We start from the raw sequence: 12,121 nt of genomic DNA, 5'->3' as shown, positions 1-12,121 counted from the left end.
ATCAAGTTCTTCAGTAGAGGTTTCTGTTAAGAGAGGTGCAGTGGCAAGAAGCCATAGAGAATATAAGTATAAGGAAAATCTCAGTAAGAACCGCTCTCTGTTACGGACAAGAGGAATCTAAATATTCCCTTGGATAGACCACACTTTTAAGTCCCTTTGCTTCAAAGCTTACATCATTTCAAAGCATCTTCACTGAAAAACAGATCTACTAATGAATGTGAATTGGTACGTTGACTTCAGAAACGCTCCACTCTGACCTTGCACCCCCTCTCATTTCCAGGATCTTCAGAAAAATTACGCACACAATTCCAAACGACTCCCTTCACGATAATGGTGCCTCTTGAAAAACGTATGTCTCAAATATAATGGACTCTTCATTAGTTCAACCTTGGATCCTGGCATCTGCATCTCATAGAAAAACATGCAAAAACAGCCTCACTTTGAAGGTTCAGCAGGAAAAATAATGTGGCCTTCAATCCACCCAAGCTAAAAAACACAAATATACTCATAATATCATAACATAACATCATTTCAAATTATGGTTATATGCAGCTTATTTAAAACGCTATATTCAACTGTGCACTTTGTTGCTATGTATTGCAATGCATCATGTAAATAAAACATCTCTTCACGTTATACAGAAATGTGACCTCCAAATTGTGACCACCAGAAAAGTGATCACCCTTTCACATTCATATTTAGGAGGCATAGCGGCACAGCCGACGACGCTCTAATATTGACTTTATTCTCACAGTCTTCCATCCAAGTAAAGAGTTTTTGTCACATGGTGAGCCTGAGGTGAGGTGGAAACCTCTGCACATAATGCCTTTCCAGTGCATGTGTGGGGGCTTTGCCTTGTTGATGTCCATCAGGTGTTTTGCAACCTCTTTTGTACCTGGTCAGAAGGGCTAAACATTTTGGATGAGGGTAGAACTATTTTGTCAAGCTATTCAAGGCTGTAAGTCCTGTCTCTCCTTCTCAAAACCCCTCCAAGGTCGCGAATAGTGTTGGAAGGTTAGTGATGTGCTCAAAGTCCAACCCCGTTTCTCCTGGCCCTGTCCTCTAAGGCCCCTCTTGCTGCGCTCACAATGTAAAAACATTTTCACGGTTATAAGCATGAGGTCACACATGCCTTTCTTGCTAAAAAATGTACACATTTTTCTTTAAAATCAAAGCTATTTTCTCCACTTATATGTTAATATTTTAAGAGCTATTTATATTTCATTGAAATATAAAAAACGTGCCAGAGAGTATTGTAGGACAATTTTTCCCTCTGATCGCTTACACATTTGATCATTTCTTTTTTTCAACAGGAGTCCTTTGCCTTTGAACCTAACTGCCTTTTTAGGGTGGACGAGTTTGGGTTCTTCCTGACATGGAAAAGTGAAGGAAAGGTATGGCATTACATAACCCAGATGTTCATTATTTTGTGCATTTCGTTATTCAGTGCTACAAATTTATGGGACGGTCAACAATCTTTCTTAACAGTACATTGGAGAAGCAGGATATCTTCATGTCCATGCAAAAAGGGGAAACAACTAAATGGTGCACAAGCAAAATATGAAGTCTTAAATATATTTAGAATTGTCTTTTTTATTGTATTTTACAATCGATTGGACTTTGGGCAGTGCCCTTAATTCTGTTCTTCTGTCTTTCCAGGAAGGGCAGGTCTTAGAATGCTCCCTGATCAACAGCATACGGTTTCCAGCTGTACCGAAGGTAAGTGGTCTTTACTCATTAGGCACCTTTTGGCGGGGTTGTGCTGGGACTGGAGATATTGTCTAGAAAGGAGCATGGCTTTCTTTGGAAGAACACCATGTGCAAATACGTACAGTTGTGCGAGACATCTTGTTAGTCCATGAAAGATCAGCACAACCACTGAAGGTTCAGAGTTAATGTTTTGGTGTGGCGATTGAACATTAAGTATTACATGTTCTTCTGGTCTAAAAACAGTGTATAAAGAAAAATCAAATTATACCTTGGGCCTTCTACCTTGCCCTCAATTATATAAGTGAGCCCAACAGCCGAGTGAGATGGCAAGAATTTACAAAAAGTCAGTTTCTCACCACAAACATATATCTATAAGCATGTCCAGATGAGCTCTAGGTTTTCCCATGCACCGACTGAATGTTTCTTCCATGTCTCAGAAGGGCCCTAGGAGTCCCCAGTAACTGATTTGGGGCCACATGTACAAAGATCAGGTATTGTGACTCGCAAACTGCGAGTCTCAATACCGGATGTACAACAGTGTACTTTACACTGTTTGCAATTCCCAATGGGGTCGCAAATGACCTGCCTCATGAATAATCATGAGGTAGGTCGCAATTTGCAACCCCATTAGGAATGGCCGCCCTCACAGGGATGGTGGCCTGCTCCAGACAGCAGACCACCATGTCTGTGACAGCTTTTAAATAAAGCAGTTTTTTTTAATGCAGCCCGTTTTCCTTAAAGGAAAACGAGATGCATTTCAAAATCAAAAATTAAAAGTTTTCTTTTCATTTTTTCAGAGGCGGCAGTGGTCCAGGGGACCACTGCCTGCTCTGAAAAAATATTTTCGGTGCCATTCACAAAGGGGAAGGGGTTCCTTGGGGACCCCTTCCCATTTGCGAATGGGTTAGCACCAGTTTGAAACTGGTGCTAACTGCGATTGTTTTGCGACCCCATTCGCGGTCACAAAACAATCATACATACCATCTGGATTCGGTATTAGGAAGGGATGCCCTTGACACGCCCCTTCCCAATATCGAATCGCAAAACCCAAACTGCGATTCGGTACCAAGTTACTGAATCGCAGTTTGGGCTTTTTACATCACAAAAAGCATTTTTCAAGTCGCAAACGAGACGATTCTGCGAGTCGATCCTTTGCGGCTTGAAAAATGCTTGGCACATGTGTCCCTCGGTCGCCCTGTGTCTGCTGGTAAGTGTGAAGCCTGAATCGCAGTGGAAGGGCTGTTTGCCAAGCATTGCTGATTCAAATTTACAGTCTTGCATCGCTTGAGGGGAGCAATCTCTGAGGGGTGTGAGACTTGCAATGCACTATGCTGACTGTCCTATGAAGGTAATGGCAATGCTTTGGAAAGAAGTGGTTTCAAGCCCTTTATAAACCCTCCATTTTCATTGGACTGCGGCCTCCTCTCTAACGTCACAGTCTACCATGCAGTAGGAACTCTGCCTTGTCCAAGCACAAGGGATGGCTGTCCAGATCAGCATCTCTAACGCTTCCTGTGCATTTGGCACACGTTGTTTAACCATTCTACCATTCCATCCGAATATATGGTTATCTGTGAAGATAGACACTTTGCCAGCTGTGTTTGGATCACATGCATGTCAACATTTCGAAATGAAAAAGCGGGAGATTTTGCGAAAAAGGGGCGGGACTTCATTTTTTCACACTCACATACACTGAAGCAAAGGCGAAGGTGAGAACGTTTTGACCTTCGTGAAGTTGCAAAAGTCAAGACTGGCAGCTTTTCAAACCTTCGTTGTCAAAATGATAACTTTCCACACCGTAAGTCTGAGCGCGAAATGCGTATTAATGTTTGCATCGTGAGCTCTGTAAAATCTAACCCATCATTTGTCCCTCTGGACAGGATCCAAAAATTCTCTCTGCCCTGGAGGCTGCTGGGAAAGCTGAGCAGGAGTTGGAGGGCCGCATAGTGTGCGTCTGCAGTGGCACAGACCTGGTGAACATCAGCTTCAACTACATGGTAGCAGAGTCTGCGGAGGTCGCCAAGGTATTCCCCAGAGAAACGCTGCTTCTTTTCAAAACATGTTTCTGTAATGCTACTGGAATGCACTGTGAATAGTCCCTGTTCCGGATTCTGGTGCGATCTTAAAGGGATCGCGCTCGCTGCAAAATATCAACAGATATAGAGAGGCCCCACATTGATGTCTATGACATGAAAGAAAAAAAAACACTGCACTGCAGTACATCCTGTTACTTGTGATGGTTTGTAAGCACTGCTTAAAATTAAAAAAATAATAATAATAGGAAGTGCAGGGGTGCAACATCTTGTTTTGGAACCTGCCTTTCATGACAGCCAATGCTAGGATTTCCGAATACCAAGACTGTTCGATCCCACCTCATGTATTTCTCTTCCCCTAGATTACCTTCCTGTCTCCTCATCGAATTATTTCAAAATTATTTCCCCCTGTCTTTTCCATTTGTCACTATTTAACGATCTTTCTCCTCCTCATTCTCTTTTTCCTAAAAAGCACTGGCAAAGTCAATAGGTCTGGCTTATTAAAGAAGTGCCTTGGTTATTTGATTTTGTAATTGCAAATATGGGTCACAAAAATAAAATGAATTAATAATACAAATTGTGCTGCGGCTACCTAAATATGTTGGCAATAGGCTTTGCATAAACATAGTAAATTAATTATAAATGCATAGAATTTTCGTAGCAGAGTACGGGTGCTTACAGCAGCCAGGTGTACTTAGAACTTGCGGAGCAATCCCTTTTTAGTTTGAATGTACATCACAGAAAATATAATTCTTACTGGTGCAAAGAAAAGGTTGACACCTAATATTCCAGGCGCAAACCAAGGAGCTATAGAGGGACAGTAAGACTGAAGGGTGTCCTCCATTGTAAACCAAATCGAAAAATACAAAACACCAATATCAGTCACCTCATTCAAAGCTTTCTATTAGTCATTTATGGCAAAGTCCCTATGACAAGATCAATTCTAGGACACAAACTCACTCTGGTACAACTCATTCGGGTTAGCTACTGGTGTGTGAATATATATGAAGCAAAAAGAGACAGTGCCATTGGACACTACACCTCAAAATAAAGGTGTGATAGTAAAACAATATAGGAAGTGCCTCACATAAGCGACCACCATAACCCTTTTGGCTGATGTTTACCAACTGGCTTACTTCATCATTATTGGCACTTTCCTATTGAAGCAGGGGGAACCGAAATAGTGTGTATGTCTAACTATGCTGTGTGTATGTGTTGAACTGATCAAATTCTCAGTAATTACATCAGCCTCCTGAACCCAGTTGTATACAGGTCATCAAAATACGGGAGTAGGTTCTTACCTCTTTGATGAAAGAAATCTGAAAACTTAGTCCATACGCCATGGCTCACATTCTGTACTACGTACACTAAGGTTCATGATTAAAAGCACTCCAGCATGTTTAGACCAAAATGTTAAGAATGGCATTGTCCTCCACCTTGACTCTTCCCCCTCTATTGGCCCCTGCCCTCCTCTTCTGCTTCCGGTCATACTTACAGTTGATCAACTGGATGAAATCAATGATGCACCCCCGTATTGAAAGTTTCCCCTTTGGGCGCTGTGTCATCACGTTTTAGTGTGACGGCCTTAATGGGTAAATGCACCAACAACCAATAGGAGTGTGCAACAAGCGCAATTTGTGCTGGAAGCTTACAGTGTCTTGCGCAATCAAATCATGTAAGCCAAACCCTCTTTCTTGGGTGTTCTCACTTAATTGCCTGGCGACAGCTGCACCGTCAAGCCAGATCACAAAAATGAGTGTTGGTGCCCACCTCCAGCAACAACTAGTACCAATAATGCTATGTGCAAACCACTGTTAGGATTGCGCAGCATCTCATTTTCAAGCTCGGATGCATTCAAAGCCTTACCTTTTTTGGGTTACACCATCTCACGCCTGCTGCTGATTTCTAGTTTTTCCTAAATCAAAGCATCTTGCAAAATGTTTGAATGCAATTGCCTGTCTGGCCCTAGACTCCCCACCTCGTTCCCTTTTCTTTGTTGAGATTATTGCAAAGATGGCGGGCAGTTGCCTTCTATGGCCTTTTTGCTATAATTGAGCAGTTGACCTGGACGAAAAAACTGGCAGCTGGGATTTGGAATAAACTTGCCTCCCATCGGCCTGTACGGGCATTATTATCGAGCTTGAGATTTCTAGCTAGAAATCCACATTTCTTTACTGAACGAAATATTCCAGGCTGCTTCAGTTTCATGAGAAGGGATTCAAATTCTGATTATCAGAAGTCTGGCACAGTATTTGAATGGTAGTCTGGAGCAAAAGGTGCATTACTGAGCCTAGGGGCTCGCACTTCAACAATATAGCAATTTGGCTCATTTTCCGGTTGTGGTTTACTCAATTTGGCAAATTAGAAGAGCTTCAAGCTCCCCTTGTATCATTGATCATATCTTCATGGCCGGTGTAAACCAAATAGATTGTAACTGGTAGCATGAAGTATGAACCTGTGTTCAGGTGTCTGTTACCACAAGTGTAATTTAGGCAAGGAAGTGGGTGTAATTCAGACATTTGAACAACTCACGTGTATTATAAGCATGCATGAAGTACAGGACTAGGGGCCAGATGGATCAATTTCCCCAATAGTGGTTACCTATTTGCGATTGTTTGCGAATCACAATTAGGTAATCACTATTTCAATGTATGAAACTCCAGGAGTTTCATTTAGTGATTCCCAACGGCTCGCAAATCGACCTACCTCATTAATATTCATGAGGTAAGTCACAATTTGCGACCCATTGTGAATAGCTACAATCACAGGGATGGTGGTCTGCTGGGCTCAGCAGACCATCATGGGCCAGATGTAGGTAGATATGATTTTGCAACTCTCAAATTGCGAGTCGGAGCGACTCGCAAGTTGCGACTCGCAAAATCATATGCAGAATGGTGTCCATGACACCATCAGCGAATCGCAAGGGGGTCGCAAAGACCCACCTCATTAAAATTAATAAGGTGGGTTGCAATTTGCGACCCCCTTGCGATTCCCTGCACTCACAGGGATGGTGGCCTGCTGGAGACAGCAGACCTCCATGTCTGTGACTGCTTTTTTAATAAAGCTGTTTTTTTTTTTGTATTGCAGCCCATTTTCCTTAAAGGAAAACGAGTTGCAATACAAAAGAAAAAATGAAACCATTAGGTTTAATTTTTTCAGAGTAGGCAGTGGTCCATTGGACCCCTGCCTGCTCTGAAAAAATATTTTTGGCGACATTCACAAATGTCGAAATGCAGATGAGTTAGCACCCACTTCACATGGGTGCTAACTGCGAATTACTTTGCGACCGCGTTCGCGGTCACAAAGCATTTCTGCATCGCGGTGCGAATCGCTAATAGGAAAGGAACACCCCTTCCTATTTGCGAGTCGCATTCCCATTTTGCAAGTCGGTACCGACTCGCAAAATGGGAATGTGCATCGCGATGCCCGTTTTGCATGGCGCAAACTGCGAATTTCGCAGTTTGCGCCATGCAAAACGGTTGTTACATCTGGCCCCATGTCTTGATTGATTTTAAATAAAGCAATCATGGGATATGTTCAAAAAAGAAAAATGAAAAGATTTCTTTTCATTTTTTAAGAGTAGGCAGTGGCTCTTATAAAATGTTTTGGCATGCATTCACAAAGGACCTCTTCCCCTTTGTGAATGGTTTACTACCTACTTGAGGTAGGCAGTAAAATGCAAATGTTTTGCGACCGCATTTTGATCACAAAACATTCCTACATACTGCTGCAATTCAGTATTAGGAAGGGATGCTCTTTACACGCCCCTTCCTAATAACGAATAAGCATGTAGTCTCAATTCCAATTTGCGATTTGGTAACAAGTTAGAAGTTTGACTTAATACATACCAAAATGCATTGTTGCGATCAAATTAATGCATACCAAAATGCATTATTACGATCACAAGCTGGGCCAAAGTGTGCAGTTACTGGCATGCCGGTTTTCCTAAACATGCATGTACATACTGTACTCTGTACAAAGCTTATAGTATTTATGGGTAGAGTCAGAATAATTGTGGTTCAGTAAAAATATCTGTTGCACTTTTTCTAATGTACACTTTATGTTCCCTAGACCCAGTATCTGTTTTTTACAGATCTCGATGCACATTCCCACAATTTCTGCTGCGCTTATTCTTCGATCATTCAAGTACAAATTGATGTGCTGATGAAAGTTGGAAATGCATTTCCAAATGTTTGCGTATAGACAAAGAACCTGTCGATGTGTTCACCTTAACTAAATTTCTTTTCCCTGATCCTTCCTCTGAAACTCCCCTCACATCAACTGCTTTTCTAAACTAAGTTTACAACTATTCGTGCATATTGGATGTATCACAGCATTCAGTATGCGGATGCAGAGTTCACTTAGATGTATGTAATCAATAAAATGTTTCACAATCTGTGCTGCATGCTGCATAAAAGTTGAATGTGCAAGTTACGACTTATTCCATCTAACATCGCTTTTTTGATTGGTTGATGTCCTTCTTCCAATCACCATGAAGGAGAATTCACTAAGCTTAGCATTGTTACCCCACAAATAGTGGGTTTGATTTACACCATCTTTAAACAGTACAGTTTGTATCTGGAAAGTGCTTTTTAGACAGGCTCCTTAATGTTTAGAACATTCATAAATTTTAAGGACAGGCTGAAGATGTCTGGCGCCCATTTCCCCCATTGCGTGCAAGGTGTCTTTGTAGCAGAACAATGGCATGTGATCCACATTTATCTATGCATCGCGGATGAAATGTTTTTAATTATGTTGTGCTGTGCTAATTCAAGCCACTTAAACATTACGCAATAAACCACAGAGCACGTTGTTTTAGATTAAAATATGTAATGCCTCACACTGTATGCATTTGAAGTAAATATACAGCCCCTTTGAAATTCACATTCCGTTTATGTTATTTAAGTGTCGTGTTGCCTATGCTTCATAAGTGCAGCTATATTTTGCAATTGGTTAATTGTATTTATTTCAAACCCTCGGCTAAGCATTGTGGACTTCACTAGCCTTGTCGCTCAAATGACCATCCTTGTTTTCAATCTCCTTGGTAAATATTTTCAGGAGTGCGGCAATGTGCACATTCACTCAAAGGTCACAACCTAATTTTGTTCTGTAATGGAAGCAGCTGTGGCTTCCTGTCAAGTCAATAATAATCTCTGTGTTTTGTGTGATGTTTTCTTTCAAGCAATCATAGACTCTTTAAAAAATAAAACACCTCTGGTGTGTATGTGTGGTCACACACAGCAAGACGACTAATTTGATAGGCTGTTTCTCTATCCTGCCTACTCTTGTTTTGGTACTTTGTCCATAAGGTCTTGACTGGGCTTTAAAAAATCTGAAGGCTCCACAGCACCGAATTCAAACAATGTATGTTTTATTTATATTATCGGTGTCATAGAGGTGTTTACCTCTGTTTAACTGATAAAGTGCTTTCAAGTTTCAATTCAATCTATATTTACTGGTGGTGCCTGACAAAGCATACTTAAGTATACAAAAACGTGATGGGTGAATTGCTTGAAACAATCTCAACCAATGGTAATTACTCGTGGCTGCATCCCAGTCCATCATTATTTTGCACACCATGCCACCTCAGTTTGGACTCAGCCATATGCAAATCAGTCTTGACCCTACCCAGTGAGAACAGTCCAGCCCAAACTGCCTGGCCTGGTCCTCTGTGAACTGACACACAGGCAACACAGGATGGCTTTCGCCCTTACTAGGGATCATCAGCAGGTACAGCTTCGTTCCAGTGGCACAGTGTGCACGGAACCTATGTATGGGCAAACCATGCACACTCAAGACATGGCACTGAAGTATACAAAAATGTGATGGATGGAATTCCAAAATTAACCTCACTTACCGGTAATTACTCTGGCTGCATCTCAGTACATCACTGTTTTGCACACCATGCTACCTCAGTCTCGACTCAGCCATATGCAAGTCATTCTTGACCCTACCCAGTGGCAACAATGCCAGGTCCTCCCTGAACTGGAACACGAGTAGCTCAGGAACGGTTTCACCCCTATTAGAGCTCATCTGCTGCATATAACTTGGTTCCACTGACACAGTCTGCATGGGACCCACGTCTGTGCATACCCATCCCACTAAGGGTGTCACACGGAACTATACTGAAATATGCCCAGACATCAAAAAACCTATTTCCCTAACGTTTAGATTTTGGCATTGCCTTAACATTTTGTATCCAATTCTACTAACTGTTCATAAATTCTTCTGCCTTACAATTTCACTTCAGGAACACGAGAACCAGTATCACCCTTCTCAGTGACTTTCCCCAAGCATTGCTATTAAGTAAGTAGTAACACACGGAGCTCTCTTTCTCTTTCCCACGTGGGTAAACAGAAGACTATAGGTATGAAGTTTGTAATACAAAAGGGTATCACTGGTCTGGCTGTGAAGTGCTCTTGAAATTAGATTAGTTTTTCATAGGTATACAATGACCTAGTGAGGAACAGACTCTTAGCCAAGCCTCCATGCACCACAGGTTGTGAATGCTCATTTCAGGGATTACCTGTTCTTACATATTTAAAAGGTGGGTGTCATTTAATACAAACTTATTCCTCCAAGATCTCACACTTCTGATGCAAGATTTTGCAGCATAGGACTTCATGCAGCTTTCTGCTTCTTTCGACTCTTTAGCCAGCATCACTGATAGTACCTCTTAAATTTCTTGCATGATAGAAAATGTCAGCCATAAGCATTTATGCATTTTTCCAGTTGGTTTAGAAATTTAGAAACATATTTTATTGACTGGAGTGATGTCTCAGTCAGACTGCTCCCAACATTTGATATGTTGACACGGATGGGCCAAACCACTTCAGATTCTCTAGTCTTTTCTCAGTTCTCCTAAAGGCTGTCAAAATATTAATATCGCAATCTCATAGCTGGAAATAGCAATCTTGCTCCAGAAGCACTAGCATCCAACTAAATTTTTATCGCCTGAGCCAACCTGCTTCTGGCACAGGATCCTCAGTGCTTCAGTGTCAATTTTGTCAACATTTGTCTTAAAGGATAATTGTGAGTGGCCTGAATGATCTAGAGGCTGCAAATAGTGTAAAGGTTTCCAATGACATATGAAACCTCACAATTTGCACAGGAAGGATTCCCATATCCTTTGCAAAGTGACTTTGGGGAGTGGGACACTTGCCACCTGCCTCAGTAAAATGAATGGGAGTGGGAATCAGCTGCACATATCATTGTACATGGTTACAAATGCATGGCCTTAATCCTGCAGTGAACAGCAGAGATGCTTAATTCTCAGTATGACCACAGTTACTAGCAGTGTCTAAAATGTGGTGATGGAGCGAGGCACTCTAAACTTCAATCTCTTGGTATAGTCCTCAAACAGAATCCCCCACTGGTCATAATCAGCAAAATTGGCAAGGATTAATGAAACATATTATTACAGGAAAAATATTATGGCACCAAAGCACCCTGACTTTAAGTATGAAGATATACAAAATGTAAATAATCACTGTATAAAGAATGGAGAATATCTACTGGAGTATTCCATAAAGAAACTAGCCCTAGCTAAATTGTGCAATGAAAGTGTGAAGGAGGTTTCTAAAGGGAAAATGACATGTGAACCTCAGTAGAAGTTTAGAGGAAACGAAAAGTGTTTAGCGTGAAGTTTCATACTCATGGAAATCAGAAAGATAGAGAGATCTGCTCTCTTCCAAGTCAGGAAAGTCTCTGCCCTAACTGCTATGGAATACCGATTAAAAACACAATCGAAAGTCCCAGAACACCCATATCTGTCTCCTACAGCCCAAAGCCAATCTCATGGTGGCATTTGCTGGGAGCTGGTAACCACCTAGATTCCTATCTCAACACAAATAGGTCCAGATCCGCTTGTCCTTCAGAGTTCCATCTTCCTAGTATGCTGGGTACAAGAGACTTCTTTAATCATTTCTTCACATCTGCTGCCAACCTTTCATCTTAATGCCTTACTATCCACCTAGTACCAAATAATGAGGTTTTCACTAGTTAATGAGGGACATGATAATGCACCTGCAAAGAAAGGACTAAACAGCATTCTAACAGTCTATAAATGTGTAGCACTTGGCCAATCCCTAATGCCAACCTAAGTTAACTCAAGAATCAAATGGAAGCACATTCTAACATTACTGTCCATAGAAAAGCAAGCTGCCCTCATTACAATGTGAGCATCCACATTGAAATGATGACAGCTTGCTTTACTATGGACAATAATGTTATAAGGTGCTTCCATTTTGATTCTCTAGTTCGCTTAGCTTGACATTAGGCCTTCGCTCAGTGCTGACCGTAGTGAGGGGTCACCTGTGAAATGTGGGATTTTTCAAATACAAATTAATGATGATGATGGGCAATGCACCTTTTATTAT

At 41.4% G+C, this 12,121-nt stretch overlaps 1 protein-coding gene across 5 annotated transcripts in view; it reads left to right on the top strand.

Moving 5' to 3' along the window:
• Positions 1-12,121, top strand: part of PLCB4 (phospholipase C beta 4) — a 985,968-nt gene that overhangs the window by 522,910 nt on the left and 450,937 nt on the right. For all 5 annotated transcript variants that reach the window (XM_069234144.1, XM_069234142.1, XM_069234140.1 and 2 more), the window contains 3 exons: positions 1,314-1,394; positions 1,660-1,719; positions 3,591-3,734. In XM_069234144.1, coding sequence (XP_069090245.1) covers positions 1,314-1,394; positions 1,660-1,719; positions 3,591-3,734 — 285 coding nt within the window. The remainder of the gene's footprint in view (positions 1-1,313; positions 1,395-1,659; positions 1,720-3,590; positions 3,735-12,121) is intronic.

Source organism: Pleurodeles waltl, chromosome 5, assembly GCF_031143425.1.
Source record: "Pleurodeles waltl isolate 20211129_DDA chromosome 5, aPleWal1.hap1.20221129, whole genome shotgun sequence".
NCBI classification, from domain to species: domain Eukaryota; kingdom Metazoa; phylum Chordata; class Amphibia; order Caudata; family Salamandridae; genus Pleurodeles; species Pleurodeles waltl.
This window is presented reverse-complemented; position numbering and strand designations above follow the sequence as displayed.